Here is a 17,180-nt window from a genome sequence, read left to right on the forward strand (position 1 = left end):
CATTAACGGGTTTTAGTAATTGATTTTCTTTCAGTCACATACTGTATGTACCTACTCTTTATTCATCATTCTTCTTAGGCTAGGGTTTTTATAATATGAATATAAAAGTAAAATATAAAAACACTTACAAAACAATAAAAAATACAAAACCTAACCTAGGGTGCCGCCGGCAGCGGGGCAGGGTTCAAGCTGCCGGTGGTCAGGGCCGCAGAGTGAGGAATCGACGTACTATACGCGCCGTGTCCAAAATTACGGCCTTTTGCATCTGACCCTTGATCCAACCACCCAGCGAGAGTCTCTCTAGGTGTTGGTCGAGACTTCGCTATGAGACCGTTCGCTGACGCGACTATAGGAACAATGATCGTCAAGTCAACATCCTACATGGGGGTTATCTCGTGAGCTAAGTCTAGTTATACCTACTTATTGTTATTACTGACATATAAATGTTTATGAATAGACTCCTCACCTATTGTTATTTCCTGTCACCGATCCTAACGAGCGAAGAACAATCCCAATTAAGTAGCGTCCACCCCGCGCTCGTTAGCGGCGCGTGGCGCGCGTCGCGCTCGCCGCTTGACTTTTTAAATCACGAAAAATGTGCTTACACGTCAGTCTGCACAGACTTTGACGTGACGAAGTGTATTAGTGCCACTATACAGAGTCCAAGCTAAATATGCAAAGATACGCTAGATGTCGACTTGGGTTTAGCAACATAAAAACTTGTTTGATGTATTCAAAAGGTTTCAAAAGGCTTAAATACAAAATACATTACGTAGCGGCCCCCTTTTTTACAAGCTTTTATTTTTAGTTTCACCAGACCGTTGTCTGTCTGTCTGTCTGTAATCAAATCTTGCAAGTTAAATTTGATCCACTTCCCGGTTTCCGACTGAGCTGAAATTTTGCATGCATGTATAAATCGGATGACAATGCAATATTATGGTACCATCCAGCTGATCGATGATGGAGACAGGAGGTGGCCATAGGAATTCTGTGATGAAACAACGCAACCTAATTGTGTTAGGGGTTTTTAGAATTGTTTCGATGAGTATTACTTGTCTGTCGTAAGAAAAGTACAGTCGCCGATAAAAGTTTGTACCAAAAATGAAATTTTTGCCAAAAGCTTATTTAAATACCTTAAATTTATATAATCACGATTATTTAGCAGTGGCGCTAGTGTGCACGTTGATGGGCTCTTAAGGGTATGGATTAAGACAAGACAACGCGCCAGTCGCTAATATTAACAACAGCACGTGTCCTTCAAAAAATAATAAAATAAAAAAGTGTTTTTATTAAAATAAAGGTAAGCGAACGCATTTAAACCTACCCTCTACTATAAACTGGAAAAACACAACGCTTGCGTGATCTAACCTGCGTATAGCGACATCTAGCAAATTATTCGTTGGACATTGGTATGTGTCGTTTCGTTTCCAAACAAAAAGTCCCACTTTCGTGCTTGACATGGAGGCGTTTTGACAGGTTATTTGTATAACCTTTAGCCGCCCAGAGACCTATAAAAAGGTCTCCTGTTCCATTCTAATTTGAACTTTGTATTGACAAAATAAAATTTCATTTTGTTTGGCAATGTTTGACGTATCGGCGGCTAGAGGATAAAGATACAAGCAAATGTCGTCCTTGCGGTAAGCGACGTGGAACCTTTGATTGAGTTTTACATATCATAGAGAAATATAGTACTTTTTTTCTCTATGCACATAATATAGTCTGTCTATAGTCATTTCTGTCAGTAGAAAAGAGCGGCAAATTTAATAAATGTATGCAGGAAAGGTTCTAGGCCCGTAGAAAATGAATTTTGCGCTTTTTACTACTGACAAAGCTGTTTGACCGGCTATAATAACAAGTTTACTCTTTCTAATCGTGGATAGTGGATACTTTTATGTTTTTTTTTTTTTATATTTTCCAATTGAATTGATATAAAACCTCTTAGATTTCAAATGTCTACATTATAATTAGCGGCGTCGCTAAGGCGTCGCTAGTCCCTCATTAGCAAACATTATGCTACGATTACGCCCTTCGTTATTTCACTACCGCGGGCATGAGACCTCATGTGGTTAGGCACGCGTACAACTTCAGTAGAATAATCTATAATATTCTATTGTATATCTGTAAATCAAGAAATACTCTTAAGTGTTGATTTAAGTTGTAGAGTTGAACAATGTAGAACCAATTTAAATGGTTACATTTTAAGACTACTAGCGCCATCTATCAAATTGGATATGTATCGTAGGTGTGATGCTACTCGCTACGAGAGGGCGCTGTAATCAAATAAAAAAAATGATTGAATGGTAAATGATATAATATATATTACCGATATGTGTAATCATCTATTCACTTTGTATACACTTAGTCATGTTTTTTTTAATACTAATGCATGGGTAACGCGAACATTTACAAATACATGAATAAGCTATGTTTAGTTCACATAGAGACTACTAGGTGGCGCTAGTAGTCCTCGATTTCGACGTAAACATTACATGACATGCCTATGTTACTTGAATGTTCATTTCAAATTTCATATTATGTTATTGTGACTCCAAATACCGGGGGATTAAAACAAACAGTAAATAAAAATATACCATTTAATTATTATATAAACCTTACAAAATAAAGTGAGGATCACACAAGGATAAGTAGATTTTATAGTTTAACTAAACCTCGTATTGATATCCTAGATTATTCGGGCATTTTTTTAATAAGTTGTCGAATTTTTTTTTATTCGATAAAATTTGGTGAATAGATGAGTTCCCAATAGGGGACTTACATTGCACAGAACACTGCACAATATAAGTCTTAAAAATGCTCCTCTAAGTTACAAAGAAAAGTGGCAGTTCGCCTTTGTACATATACTTACATCTTTTACTTTTTTATGCCTATTTTGTCAAACTTATGTGTAATAATGTGACATACATACATACTCAACCGAATATTAAATTTTTTTTGTTTGGGACCAGTTGTGATTGTCCTCCATCTGGCTGGCATATGCCAAAATTAGGAGCTCTTGAAACCAGCCAAAATTTATCCGAATCTCACAAAAAATAATGTACTAAAACAATATAATATATGTTATTTTAGTACAGTCTCCATCAAATATATTGGAGCGGCCAAGGTTCTCACAAATATCTGAACACACCTCTATTGCCAAGGCGTTAATGTCAACTGTCAAAATTTGGTGAAATTGAATATGTCAAACTCAAACTATCCAACAAAGTACATCAAAATTGACGAAAAAAAATTCGACCTCAAGAAATCGGCCATTGACCCTATGCTATAGTTCGTTTTTTTTAACATTAGAAATAACGTAAACAATCTTGATGTGTCTTTTAAATAAAAACACATTTTAAAAATAAGTTACGGCAAATATGTAACAATTATGAATCTAATACGATCATTTATATTCTTCTGCTTTCATAAGTAATAGTTACTGATTTTTAAAAAGCGTTTTTCAATTAATAGTCATGTCAAGATCGCTTACCTTCTTTCAAGTTCTTGCTAATGCTACAAAAACGAAGTATAAGCTTCTAAATGAGTCATAAAAGCTATGACTTTTATGACTCATTTAGAAGGCAAGCTTCTTCATAAGCAGGTACATGTGCTGGTCGACCTCGAAGCCGTGGAGATTGTTGGCGTCGCCCTGCAGCCGCATCAGCAGCCCCCCGAACGACACGTAGGCGGCCAGGCGGGACGCTGTCTCCATCGCTGCCTCGTCACCTTCTATCCTGAAAATATTAAAGAGCTCTGTATGATAATGTGGAATAAGACAATATATTCCACATTATCATACCAAGCCGGTTCCTACACTACGGCATAGAGAAATATACATAAGACAAGAGTGCTCACTCCATACATCAGTTTTGGTACCAAAAATATTAGTATTTTCATAGTCGACATCTAGCATTGAGTAGCGGAATTATCTGTACTTTAAGTAGCAGCAGTAGTACTGTCAAAAGACAATAGATGTAGCACCGACTGGAAACTCTAATCTCAACAACATAAGACTTTCCGGCTACTCGATGCTAGATGTCGACTGTGAAAATACTTATATTTTTGGTACCAAACATGACGTCTGGAGTGAACACTCTCTTACCTATATTTCTCTATGACTAGGGCTTGCCTGTATCATAGATAAATCAAAAGAAAAAAACTGGCTAAGTGCGAGTCGGCCTCGATCACGAACGGGTTCCTCGGGTTCCGTACCATTACACAAAAAATGGCAAAAAATGTACTATACAGTTATCTTTTTATTCCAGCATTACCATTACTCCAGAACAGCGGCCGGCAACATGTTAGCACCCAAGGGCCACATAGTAGTTAACGAAGTCGACGCGGGCCGCACTTTGTTACTCGTAATATTTATGATTTTATCACACATTGTCGTTTTTCAATATTACATACAAAATAGCCAGGGAGGCTCACGAGCCGCTTGTTACCGACCGCTGCTCTATAAACTAGTACTTTAGATTTGTCAATACAAAACTAACCTATAAACTTTGCCTGACATGACATATTCGAAGCTATCCGCGCGATTTCCTTCCGTGTCTAGCGGGTTCCACTCCCCGCCGTCCGGGTACCCGTTCTCCCGCAGCGTCGTCGCCAGCACCAGCCGGAACTTATCCCCCAGCTCCATCGGATATATCCACGAATTAATGTCCAAAATTAGATCCATTTTGAATGACTCTGATTCACAATGTAAACGACTGACGCGGTCGAATTTCTTGCCCTCGGGATCCATGTCCTTTACGTTGAATATGTCTTCGAATAGAACACCTGCCATTTTGTGGTGTTTGTGTTAGTTTTGCTATAAAATGCCGAGAAAACAACCCGCCGCCAAACTGGAAAGCTCATGCCAAATTGTTTGACCAGTTTGACATTTTTGACGTTGAGTTGACGTTTATTTTTTTTTTCTATTTACATTAATGTTGCAGCTTGCTACGTTTGAAAATCCGCTACAAAAATCTGAAATATATAGATGGTCAAGCAAATGTTGTCAGTAGAAAAAGGCGCGAAATTCAAATTTTCTATGAGACGATATCCCTTCGCCCCTACATTTTTCAAATTTGCCGCCTTTTTCTACTGACAAGATCTGCTTGACCAAGTATAAAATCATGCCGACATGACGCCGACTGACCATGCTCAATGTCAGTGCCAGCCAAGTAAGTACTGAGTGCTACATTTTCTTTGAATATAGAGATTTTTATTTTGAGAAACAACTTTTATTTTTATAAAAATAGATAGATTGTCTAAAAAACGTTATATTTGAGATATTTCTTTGTTATGGTAACACTATCATTTTACGGCTGCGTTCATATTGTAAATTAGTTAAATTTAAATATCATTTGTAACACTGATGCTGCATTATTTTGCATTTTTCAATAAAGTACATATTATATCAAACATCATTTAAGTCACTGTAGGTAGGTAAAAATAATGATAGTAAATAAATTCAAAGAATTACATGTGAACGCACCTCAAGTGTTGCCATACGATACATGCCAAGTGCGTACACCACATTTGTCGTAAAAAAACATCGGAAACATTTTCAAGCTAACCTCTAACCCAAAAACGCTGCACGTGTTGGGTTATTGTGTGCGTTTTAATCAGTGAACGACGCAAGTGCTCCAAATACCCAACGTGGGTTACTTTTTTTAGTGTGCCAAGACGCTCCCGCGTGTGAATAATATACGCGCATATTATATTCGTCCAAAATGACGGAAGTACTTCAACCCGGTCCGGACGTTTTGTCCGAGAAAAAGAAGAAGAAAAACAAGGATACCGTGTCATTGGGCGCGTTTCAGAAGCTCGGAGACTTTAAGATCGAGCCCTCCGAGAATGTAAAGAAGCTAGACACAGCGTACTGGCCGCTGTTGCTGAAAAACTTCGATCGTCTTAACGTGCGGACTAACCACTACACGCCGCTGCCGTTCGGACACTCGCCTCTGAAGCGCCCTATCACTGACTACATAAAGTCTGGCTTCATAAACGTCGATAAACCTAGTAATCCGAGCTCCCACGAGGTAGTTTCATGGATAAAACGTATTCTGAAAGTGGAAAAGACGGGTCACTCGGGCACGCTCGACCCCAAGGTGACGGGATGTCTGATCGTGTGCGTGGACCGCGCGACGCGGCTGGTGAAGTCGCAGCAGAACGCCGGCAAGGAGTACGTGGCCGTATTCAATCTTCACTCAGCTGTGGAGAGTATCAAAAAAGTGACTCAAGGCTTAGAGAAGCTGCGAGGCGCGCTGTTCCAGCGTCCGCCTCTAATCTCCGCCGTGAAGCGACAGCTTCGTGTCCGTTCAGTGTACGACAGCAAACTCCTTGACTTTGACGCTGAAAGAAACATTGGAGTATTCTGGGTCAGTTGCGAGGCTGGCTCGTATATCAGAACGATGTGCGTCCATCTTGGACTCATGCTGGGAGTTGGAGGACAGATGATTGAGCTCAGAAGAGTGCGGTCCGGCATCCAGGGAGAAGGAGAAGGCATGGTCACTATGCATGATATCTTAGACGCTCAATGGGCTTATGAAAACCACAAAGATGAGACCTACCTTCGCAGAGTCATCAAGCCTCTTGAAGGTCTCCTAGTAGCGCATAAGAGGATCTTTGTGAAAGACAGTGCCGTCAATGCTATCTGTTACGGAGCCAAAGTCCTTCTACCTGGTATTTTAAGGTACGAAGATGGAATAGAAATTGACCAGGAAATTGTTATAGTAACAACAAAAGGAGAAGCCATCGCTTTAGCTGTAGCGTTAATGACCACATCAACAATGGCGTCATGTGACCACGGAGTCGCTGCCAAGCTAAAACGGGTTATCATGGAGAGGGACACGTATCCACGCAAATGGGGCCTCGGTCCAAAGGCATCCCAGAAGAAGCAGCTAATACAGCAAGGGAAATTAGATAAATTTGGCAAACCTAATGAAAACACTCCATCGGAATGGTTGAACAGTTACAAGGACTATAATAAGGGGAAAGCGAAAGAAAACGGAGCTGATGCTCAAGACGGAGAGGAGGAGGGCAGCAGAAAGCGTACAGCCAGCACCGCCAACGCTGACGACACTACCAACTCAATTGAAGCGAAATCGGAGAAAAAGAAGAAGAAAAAGAAACGTGACCTAGACGAAACTGCCGAGGGAGAGACGACGGAAGCTGCCGACACCACAATGGAGGTGGCGGAGGATGGAGAACAGAAACAAAAGAAAAAGAAGAAGAAGAAGGACAAACAAAAAGAGAGGGAAGAGGAATGAGGACTATTTTGTTAAGTCAGTGAGAATCATAGTGAAATCAGATGCAATTGGTACTAATTTAGCTTTGTTAATCAGCTGTATTCTCCGAGATACAGATTTGTCTGTGACAGTTTAAACATTGCTTGCCAAGGGATTATATTTCGGCGGGCCCTGAAATGATTGTAATGTTGTAATGTTTACTGTAAAACATTTAGTTAAAATTAAGATTGTTAACTAAATGAACCATATTATGTAATTGTAATCAAAATGAAATGAAATGGTCTTACTATGTTGAAAGTCCATGTAACTTTTAAGCTGTTAAAACATTATTTAGAGTGCTTTAATTTCAAAAAATGTATAGAATAGTCTTAAAAATGCTAGAAGCAATTGTATAAGTATAATTTGCATTTGGAACCTAAAGAAAATTATTTTAATTGTTGAAACATTATATGCAGTTCAAAAGTTAGATTACCTATTTGACCACTTTGACTTCATTTTTATCCAGTGGGGCTACCGCGAAACCCGAAATTCGCAAATTGCGGGGATCTTTCTCTTTTACGCCAATGAAGGCGTAATTAGAGTGACAGAGAAAAATGCCCGCAATTTGCGAACTTCGATTTTCGCGGTTATAGCCCAGTACCAGTGCTAGACATTGTATGTAATAGTAAATGTTTTCAATGAATGAATAATCTAGCAAGCTTGGCCCATTTTTGATCTACAGAAAAGAGTTTTTACATATTATTGCGAGACTATCAATAACTTTGAAATTTTCCAATTAAATAGGTATATGACCATATGTGCCCCTTTCAACTAAAAGGGTACTATTGTCGGTTGTCAATAAGGCGATATTCCTATAAAACTTCAATTTGAAATCAACCTTATCGACAATGTGGTACCTTTTAGTTGAAAACGTCACATACTCCTAGACAAATTCGCTACGTATTCCTATGCTACGGGTTTTGCATTTTTCTACTGACCCCAAATAGTTGTAGGCGCGTATTTTTAAGTCAGAAGTGTTTTATTTGAGAAGTTAATAGTTTTAAGTTAGCTTTTAAGGAATATGTTGGAGTAAGTTTTATCTTTAAACTGGTCAACATTAAAATGTATAAAATATATTCTTGTTTTACATACCCATCCATTTAGGGCCCCCCCACATCTAGCGTCTTTTGAGCGTCGGCGTCTACAACTGTATGGCCGCGCTCGACACAACGTCGACGCAACTGCGCAGCGACGTCATTTTCCATAGCGCTGACCAGACGCCGACGCTCGAAAGACGCTAGATGCGGGGGGCCCTAAGGCCGAACGTCGACGCAACTGCGCAGCGACGTCATTTTCCATAGCGCTGACCAGACGCCGATGCTCGAAAGACGCTAGATGTGGGGGGGGGCCTTATCTGACCCAAAAATAAATAAGTTACCTTTTTTACTTCTTAAAAAAAACAGACAGAGGAGGTATATATAAAAGTCTACTATTTAAAAATAGGGAGTCATGGAAAACCAGGGGAGAGGCCTTTGCCCAGCAGTGGGACTGTGGGACACACAAATAGGCTAAGAAAAAAAAAATAGCTGAGTCGAAAGTATACATAGAAATCTAGAATGCTTACTCCATTGGCTCAGTGATCCAAAATGAGACTTGGCCTCTGACAGGTCCTGCGCTACTTCTCGCCAATAGTTGACTAACATAACATAATAAATAGCGCCTAGAGGCAGGCGTGGCTCACTCCGCGATTTAGTCGCTTTGATACAGGTAGCTAAAAGTACATCCGTCCCACACCAATTTTGGTGGCTAGCCATAAGCCGCGCGTGGCGCTGTCGCCACCTAGCGGCCATATCTGTCCTGATTGTAACATGTTTCATACAAAATAGCAATAGGGTGTGTCGACATCTAGTGAATAAACTATAGAACTCATTAAATAATTCTACTCGCCACTAGATGGCGCGGAAACCCACTAAAGAAAGACAATAGCAAGTGCGTTTCAAAATTATTTTTACTAATTATTTCACTATGCTCGCAGTCCACACTATAATTGAAGCCATTAATTACACTTGTAACTTTGTTACATCTGGCATGTCTCCTTTGCTGTATTTATCTATATAAGTATGTCACCATTCGTCGCCTAGCACCCATAGTACAAGCTTTGCTTAAGCCCTAGCTAGACAGTCGCCGACAAGCCCATCAGACCGCGTGGCCTTGGCCAAGAACTCTAGATAGTCTAGATGGACAGTGTAGTATTGGGGCTAGGTTGATCTGTATAAGATGTCCCCTAATATTTATTTATTTATCTAAAGGTATCAAAAGAAAATAGTAGTTGCATTTAAAAATAAAATTCAAATTCTTAAGATTATTTATTAATGAACTCATACTTAATGGAAGAAACAATAACGTAATAAAGAAAAAATAACATAATAGTGTTGTGATTTTTCAACAGACTTAAACAGAAAATAACTGATTCTTATGCCCAACCTTCACCAAGGCTCACAGAGCTGGTATTTCTCAATGCACTCAATGAGCCAGCCGATGGGCAGCGCCTTCAGATGTGCCATGTTGTAGAGTGGCTCGTACATGTCCTTGTATATAATGTAATGTGAACAGTTGTACAGCTTGCCGTCTCTCTGAGCGTGGTATGGCACCAACTTCTCTGACTCCGGTATTGACTCTGGGTTTGGAGCTCGTCTGAGGGCTACTCCTCCCGCATCCGTAACCAGCTTACTTAAAATGGCTTTAGTTACTTCAATCTTATCCGAAATCTTATATTTCGTATTGAAGCTATGGAAGTAAAAGTGACAGCCATTGAAAATACCAGGCAGTTGCTTATATTTGTTGTACCGAGCATTTTTTGGGCCTCTGTACGTAGTTGTGCCTACACCAAGCACTTCATACTCTTCAAAGGATGCTAAGCTATCATCCGTAGATGCAGTCACCCATTTTGTAGTTAATATCCACAGGTTGTTGACAATGCCTTGTAGGACTTCAAGGCTGGAGTCACAGATGCCATCTTCAGCATCAACTATGAGATGTGTTACTTTATTACTGAATTTCTGTTCAATATGGAGGTTGATGTGATGTTTTGTTAAAACTTTCAGCTTGGTGGTAATGGAGCGAGAATGTGACACGCAGTAAACCTTAATATCTTCTCGGTCCAGCTCAATCTGCCGCTGGATAAAATCTGAATCCAAACTGTCTTCTGTAATAAATCTTTTCTCAGCAATATCTTTAATAACTGCTTTTATCTCAGGAGTAGCGAGGGTCAGAGGAGTCTCTCCTTTACAGTTTCTAGCGTTGATATCAGCTCCATGAGCGACTAAGTCTTTAACGATAGCTATTTGGTTGTAACGGATGGCTTCATGTAGAGGAGTCTCATTGCCCTGCCCTGGGACATTGACAAGTGTATTGTGCCGAAGTAAAAGCTTAACCAAGTCCTGCCGTCCGTTCTGCACCACCTCATGCAATGGAGTCCATCCGGCATTATCTTTAGTATTCGTACTTGCCCCTTCACTCAACAGTTTGGCTACTTTGTCAGCTTTTCCCAGTCTACAGGCGATATGTAACGCAGTCTCACCTTTGTTGTTTCGTTTCTCTGTCGTTTTGCCTGACTTGGATACATTGGAAGCCAAAGACATTGTTGAATTATTCAAGATATCCTGTTTAGCGGCGGGGGTACGTTTTGGAGCTTCTACATTAGGTAGAGGAGTGTCTGGCAAGGATTCGGTGAACTTTTTAGCTGGAGATTCTTCAACAGAATAACAAGAAGTATTCTCTTTCGAAAGCTCGAATATTGTCGATAAGTTCTTCGCGGCGTCAACTGCATCGTTCAGTTTATCGTTTGACCAAGTTCTACAATCATTTAGAGACACTTTACACTTGGGACAGTGCGATAAATCTTGGAAATGCTCAGAACATATTAAGTGAAAACATTTGCTTAACGTCACCGGATTTTTACAAAATTGATGGCATTCTACACAAAATAAACACTTGTTCATATCGTCTAGAGCCTTTATCAAATTATTATAATCCTTTTTAGACATTTTGTGCACGGAATTTCATATATATCCCATAAATAATTATTTAACTTGAGCGGGAAAATTCACAACACAACCAACACAGAAAACAAATGCCAAACCAAAGAAACAAATAAATGACAGTGACAACGGTGACAAAAAAAAATACATGTTTAGTTCAGTTTAGTTAGTGCTTCAAGTAAATGTTGATTATTTTATTCAGATCTATTAAGATTTAATTCAGATTGTTAATTTAACAGAAATAAGTCAAACAAGTTATTTAAACCTATTTTCTAACATTTCATAAACAAACAGAGAAGTTTAAACTCTGATAAATGTTTTTTTTTAATATAAATTTTACAATACCGAAACGTTTGACATTTTATTTTGACGACAGCAGCGTATTTGTATTTTTTGTTTACTTCTTTACTATTTAAGTTAATTCTATTCAATATTGTTTATTTTTATGTTTACTGTAAGAAGTGGTATATATAACACTATGTATACTGTAGCGTCACTGGACGGTGATATTTACAACCATGAATATTTCTTGTTGGAAGACGTGTGCCGTCTCTGTTGGAAAAGGAATGCCACTCAAGAATTATCGTGTAAAAGTGAGGACAATGAAACAGAATACAGTATTCCACTATTTGATCAAATACGAGACTGTCTGGACATCATTTTAACTCACGAATGCCGGCCCAACAAAGTTTGTACAGGTTGCAGAGACGAGGTGAAACGGTTTTACGAATTCAAGAAATTCTGTCTAGAAACTGACAAAAAACTTCGGGAAATATTACAGAATTATGTTGAAATTGCCGAAAAGTCATCTAACAACAGCGAATGTTACATAAAAGTAGAGAATGAGCTCCCTACAGGGTTAGATCAAGACGAATCTTTTGACGACTTTCTAGAGTCACTCCAGCAGTCAGACTCGAGTGAAAACATAAATAAACAAAAGAAGGTTAAGTTAAAAAAGACTTACAAATCTAAAAGATCACCTACTTACTGTAACATCTGCAGATTAGACTTCAAAACTGTAGAGCAGTTTTCTCTTCACAATTCTCAGAACCACGGAATAGAAGGAAATTTTTACAAGTGTTTTGGTTGTGAGAAACGCTTTAAAAGCCGTAAGACTCGAATTGGACATGAAATAAACTTCTGTAAAGGTTTAAAAGATGGGTACAGATGTACGCTGTGTGACCGATGCCTTCCGAAGAGAAGGACGTATGAAGCCCACATGAGGGACCATAGAGAAAATGTGGCTATAGAGTTGCCAGAGGAGTTATTTAAGTGTAAAAAGTGTTGCATCTCATTTAAGACCAGAGAAGGCCTGAAGGAGCATGTTGCAGAACATGAGACGGCAAAGAAATATGTTTGTGAAGTAAGTGACTTTGAATGAGGTTGGCAACTGTCAAAGGTTTGCATAGATGGCGCCATCATAGCTTGCCCCTTTTTCTATGAGCTTTGGCTTAAAGAGCTGGCATCCAAAGCATTAAAAAAAACAAAAATTTGTCACAATTCTAGGGATTGGCGGGGCAAGCTATGATGGCGCCATCTGCTTAATACTTTGACCAGCCAACCCCATTATTAGCCGTAATGCTGTAAAATTTGATTTCAATAAATATCAGTATCAAATATCAATTATTGGCAACATAATATTATCAATTGTGGTTTTTTAACGTTCCGTACCCAAAGGGTAAAAACGGGACCCTATTACTAAGAGTTTGTCTGTCTGTCTGTTTGCCTCTCTGTCACCAGGCTATATCTCATGAACCGTGATAGCTAGGCAGTTAAAATTTTCACGGATGATGTATTTCTGTTGCCGCTATAACAACAAATACTAAAAGCAAAATATAATAAATATGGGGCTTCCATACAACAAACATGATTTATTGGCGTTCGTAATGGTACGAAACCCTTCTTGTGCGAGTTCGACTCGCACTTGGCTGGTTTTTTGGATTTAAATTTATATTATTTATCTTCTGAACATTCAACAACAAGCAAATTTTTACTGTCTGAATTGAGTAAACGAAATTGAAATGAAATAAAATAAAATTTATTAATGTATGTTGAGAATTAAAGCAGTGGGGAGACACTCCTGACTTCGGTCGAACTCGGCTCCGTTCGGCTCAGCATTGCTCCGAGCAATTATTAGGGTTGGCACCACTTAACTTCCTTTTGCGTGCACGACCACAGATAAGATAATCACTTGAATTTTGACAACCCTAAATAGCCGAAAGGGATAGTGCCATATATTAGAAGGGGATAGCAAGATTCGACTCTGAATCGCTGTCAAACTTCGGGTTTGTAGGAAGTGTCCTTTCTGTACGGTAGTACTATTATTTCTTCTGTGATTTATAAAGGTAGAATATGATTTATTTTACAGAGTTGCGGACGCGTGTTCACCCGACAAGATTACCTCCACAAACACAAGCTCACACACACAGGCACTAAGCAGCATGTGTGTCCACACTGCGGCTTCCGGTCTACACAGCGATCTTCACTCATTGTCCACATAAGGTTAGCATGTTGTTGTGTAAAGAAGAGTGGTAACTCCATACATCAGTTCTCTTACCAAAATGCGAGTTATTTCGTAGTCGACATCTCACGTCAAGTAGTGGAATTATCAGTACCGCTACTCGATACTAGATGTCTCTCCAGTGGCGACCCACGAAAATTTTATGGAACAACAATTTACAACTAATATTAGAAGCAGAAGGAGTTGAAAATAGATTTCCGGTTAATCCGTTTATATATTAGCTGAAAATTGTTGAGCATTAGACTTTTCGGTCGCCGCTACTTGACACCAGATGTCACAAGTGTCGCTACTGAAGAAAAACCGGGCAAGTGCGAGTCGGACTCGCGCACGAAGGGTTCCGTACCACAACGCAAAAAAAAAACAAAAAAGCAAAAAAAAAAAACGGTCACCCATCCAAGTACTGACCCCTCCCGACGTTGCTTAACTTTGGTCAAAAATCACGTTTGTTGTATGGGAGCCCCATTTAAATCTTAATTTTATTCTGTTTTTAGTATTTGTTGTTATAGCGGCAACAGAAATACATCATCTGTGAAAATTTCAACTGTCTAGCTATCACGGTTCGTGAGATACAGCCTGGTGACAGACGGACGGACGGACGGACGGACGGACGGACGGACAGCGAAGTCTTAGTAATAGGGTCCCGTTTTACCCTTTGGGTACGGAACCCTAAAAATGTGCCACTAAAATAACTTACAACTAATATTATACTGCACACTACTGTAGATTTATTTGCACACTATGTTATTATTTATTTATTTCAGGAAACACACAGGCGAGCGCCCGTACAGTTGCGACATGTGCCCGCAGCGCTGCATCTCCAGCTCCAACTTGCGCGCGCACCGCCGCCGTCATCTCGGACTTAAGAAGTTCCAGGTATAGCAAAGATCGGTGGTGAAGCATTGTAGACCTTGATTTTCATACAACTGAGTTATTTTTTTGACGTCATGGAAAAAATACTTGACCAGCCACTGGTCTAATAAAAAATATTTTATGCTATTTTTAATTTAAAATATTTTATGAGCCCCTCCCCAGCACCATAAGTAAAGAAAGGGTGGTAACTCCGTACATCAGATTTATTACCAAAACGCGCGTTATTTCGCAGTCGACATCAACGTTAAGGCACTATCAGCTATCAGTACCCCTATTTGACACCGGATGTCACAACTGTAGCTACTGACGAAAAATGTACTACTAAAACAATTTACAACTAATATTGTAAGCAGTGACGGGGTTGAAAATAGACTTCCAGTTAATCCGATTATAATATTAGCTGAAAATTGTTGAGCATTAGTTTTTCGCCGCGACATCTAATGTCAACTAGCAGTACTGATAAATTCCGCTACATGACGCTAGATGTCGACTACGATATAACTCGCGTTTTAGTAAGAATACTGATGTATGGAGTTACCTCCCTTTCTTTACTTATATTACTCTATGATGGTACGGATCCCTTCGTGCGCAAGTATTTTAAATTGTACATTTATTTTCAGTGCACAATATGTGACAAGAAATTCGGCTACAAAGTGAGCCTTGAAGAGCACATAGAGTCCTCCCACCACCGCTCGCAAACCCACCCCTGCCCGCATTGCGGGGCCCACTACTCTCGAAAGCGGGGCTTGAAGCGACATCTGACGGCGAAGCACTGCGAGAATGAACCTAGTGACGAGGGCGATAAGGTCGATAGTTTGTTGAAGGTGTTGTAGTTACGCTACTTGGTCATAGATGGAACTAATATCTTTCACAAACACCCCTGTCCGCATTGCGGGGCTCACTACTCCCGCAAGCGGGGCTTGAAGCGACATCTGACGGCGAAGCACTGCGAGAATGAACCTAGTGACGAGGGCGATAAGGTCGATAGTTTGTTGAAGGTATTGTAGTTACGCTACTTGGTCATAGATGGCACCACTATCTTTCACAAACACCCCTGTCCGCATTGCGGGGCCCACTACTTAATGCTTAAACTCAGTTGTGTTGCTACTCAGCAATAGATGGCGCCACCGTATATTAATTGTAAAAAGACTTTTAAATAAATAGCTGATTAGCTAATGAGATTATATACTATTGTTATATTGACTGATACTATAAACGTTCATATTATGTGCGAGAAAGGGAATGCCTAATATTTTTAATTATTATTGATTGTAATTTCCTCGAGAAGATATTCAAATTCTCCATTTCGCTTATTTTTTTTATTCTAGAAATTATTTATGGAAAGGAGTTATGATTAAATGAATAAAGACATTTTTTAATTTACACATATTTTTATTTTCAAAACTGAGTAAAAATAAAAATTCTCTATTAACCGTTTATTGCGAGCTACCAACATGCACGACGAGATTAGTTTGAAAATGAGAAACAATGTAAAAATATAACCAGAGACATAGAGACGAATTTATAATAAAGACTGGCCAAAAAATAATTGCATTTCCGTTGCCATGGAGGTTTTGTGATTATACTGAGCAACTTTTACTATGGGACCAACCCCTAAATCGCGAAAAATGAATTTGGCTGTTTCATACATTTTGGCTGGTCCATTTTCTATAGGAGGGTAAATTTTATTTTCACGATTTCGTGTTGGTTCCAAAGTAAAAGTTGCTCAGTATAATCCCAACCCGAAACTTCCCTGGTAACGGGAATGCACTTATTTTTTGGCCACCGTGTATAGCTAAATTGTTTTAAAATTAATTGCATGTTCCTACGACACTCAAAGTATTTAATAGAGATGCAACGGATAGTTGTTAGGCCGGATACCGGACACCGGATATTCGGCCTGACCATCGGCCGAATATCCGGTATCCAGCCGCCGAATATTCGCCAGCGGAACTATAAGTACCTACATTTCGGATTTTCAGGTGCGCATTTTGATGGTTTGACCTGTTTCGTAGTAAACATTCGTGCGGACTCATTTCTAGGTTCGAAATGAGTGCGCGTGCAAGTCAGTGGAATGATTATATTGTTTTAAAATAATAAACAAGTACGATTATGACCGTGTCTGATTCTTAAATCCAATTTGTTTACTCCGAAATCTAGCAATGTTTATATCTGGTATGCGGCCGGATAGTAAAATAATCGCCGGATAGGCCGGATACCGTATAGTAACCGGATATCCGGTGCATCTCTAGTATTTAGTTTCCGACCCATTTCCTACCTTGTCACAGTGACCATCAATATGAAATTCGCTAGAGACCTCATACATATTGTCACTGTGGCAAAGTACGAAATTCGTAGGTAGTTAAATTCTTTGACTGTATCACATATAGTCAGACCGTAAAAAGTCTGCAGCGATATTGATAGCCCACGCAGTGCAAGTGTCATTTTAAACGTCAAACTTCTAGGAAATTATGACGTATACATAACACTTACACTGCGTAGGCTATCAAATCCGCTGCAGAATTTGTTTGGTGG

At 39.4% G+C, this 17,180-nt stretch overlaps 4 protein-coding genes across 4 annotated transcripts; 2 read left to right on the plus strand and 2 right to left on the minus strand.

Moving 5' to 3' along the window:
• Positions 1–2,576: 2,576 nt before the first annotated feature.
• On the minus strand, positions 2,577–4,887 carry LOC134676534 (DNA-directed RNA polymerases I, II, and III subunit RPABC3). The gene is made up of 2 exons (XM_063534921.1): positions 4,494–4,887; positions 2,577–3,731 (listed from the first exon to the last, which is right to left on the minus strand). Exons 1-2 carry the CDS (start codon positions 4,784–4,786, stop codon positions 3,572–3,574), a joined length of 453 nt encoding a protein of 150 aa, XP_063390991.1. The 5' UTR covers positions 4,787–4,887; the 3' UTR covers positions 2,577–3,571.
• Positions 4,888–5,491: 604 nt separating this feature from the next.
• Positions 5,492–8,350, plus strand: LOC134676490 (H/ACA ribonucleoprotein complex subunit 4). Its single transcript, XM_063534874.1, has one exon. It carries the CDS (start codon positions 5,718–5,720, stop codon positions 7,254–7,256), a length of 1,539 nt encoding a protein of 512 aa, XP_063390944.1. The 5' UTR covers positions 5,492–5,717; the 3' UTR covers positions 7,257–8,350.
• Positions 8,351–9,561: 1,211 nt separating this feature from the next.
• On the minus strand, positions 9,562–11,341 carry LOC134676069 (BRCA1-associated RING domain protein 1-like). Its single transcript, XM_063534353.1, has one exon. The coding sequence runs from the start codon at positions 11,258–11,260 to the stop codon at positions 9,701–9,703; it is 1,560 nt and encodes a 519-aa protein (XP_063390423.1). The 5' UTR covers positions 11,261–11,341; the 3' UTR covers positions 9,562–9,700.
• Positions 11,342–11,630: 289 nt separating this feature from the next.
• On the plus strand, positions 11,631–16,028 carry LOC134676263 (zinc finger protein OZF-like). The gene is made up of 4 exons (XM_063534620.1): positions 11,631–12,617; positions 13,623–13,756; positions 14,537–14,648; positions 15,266–16,028. The coding sequence occupies exons 1-4, from the start codon at positions 11,700–11,702 to the stop codon at positions 15,476–15,478; spliced, it is 1,377 nt and encodes a 458-aa protein (XP_063390690.1). The 5' UTR covers positions 11,631–11,699; the 3' UTR covers positions 15,479–16,028.
• The last annotated feature ends 1,152 nt before the right edge of the window (positions 16,029–17,180 follow it).

This window comes from Cydia fagiglandana, chromosome 24 (genome assembly GCF_963556715.1).
Source record: "Cydia fagiglandana chromosome 24, ilCydFagi1.1, whole genome shotgun sequence".
In the NCBI taxonomy this organism is placed as follows: domain Eukaryota; kingdom Metazoa; phylum Arthropoda; class Insecta; order Lepidoptera; family Tortricidae; genus Cydia; species Cydia fagiglandana.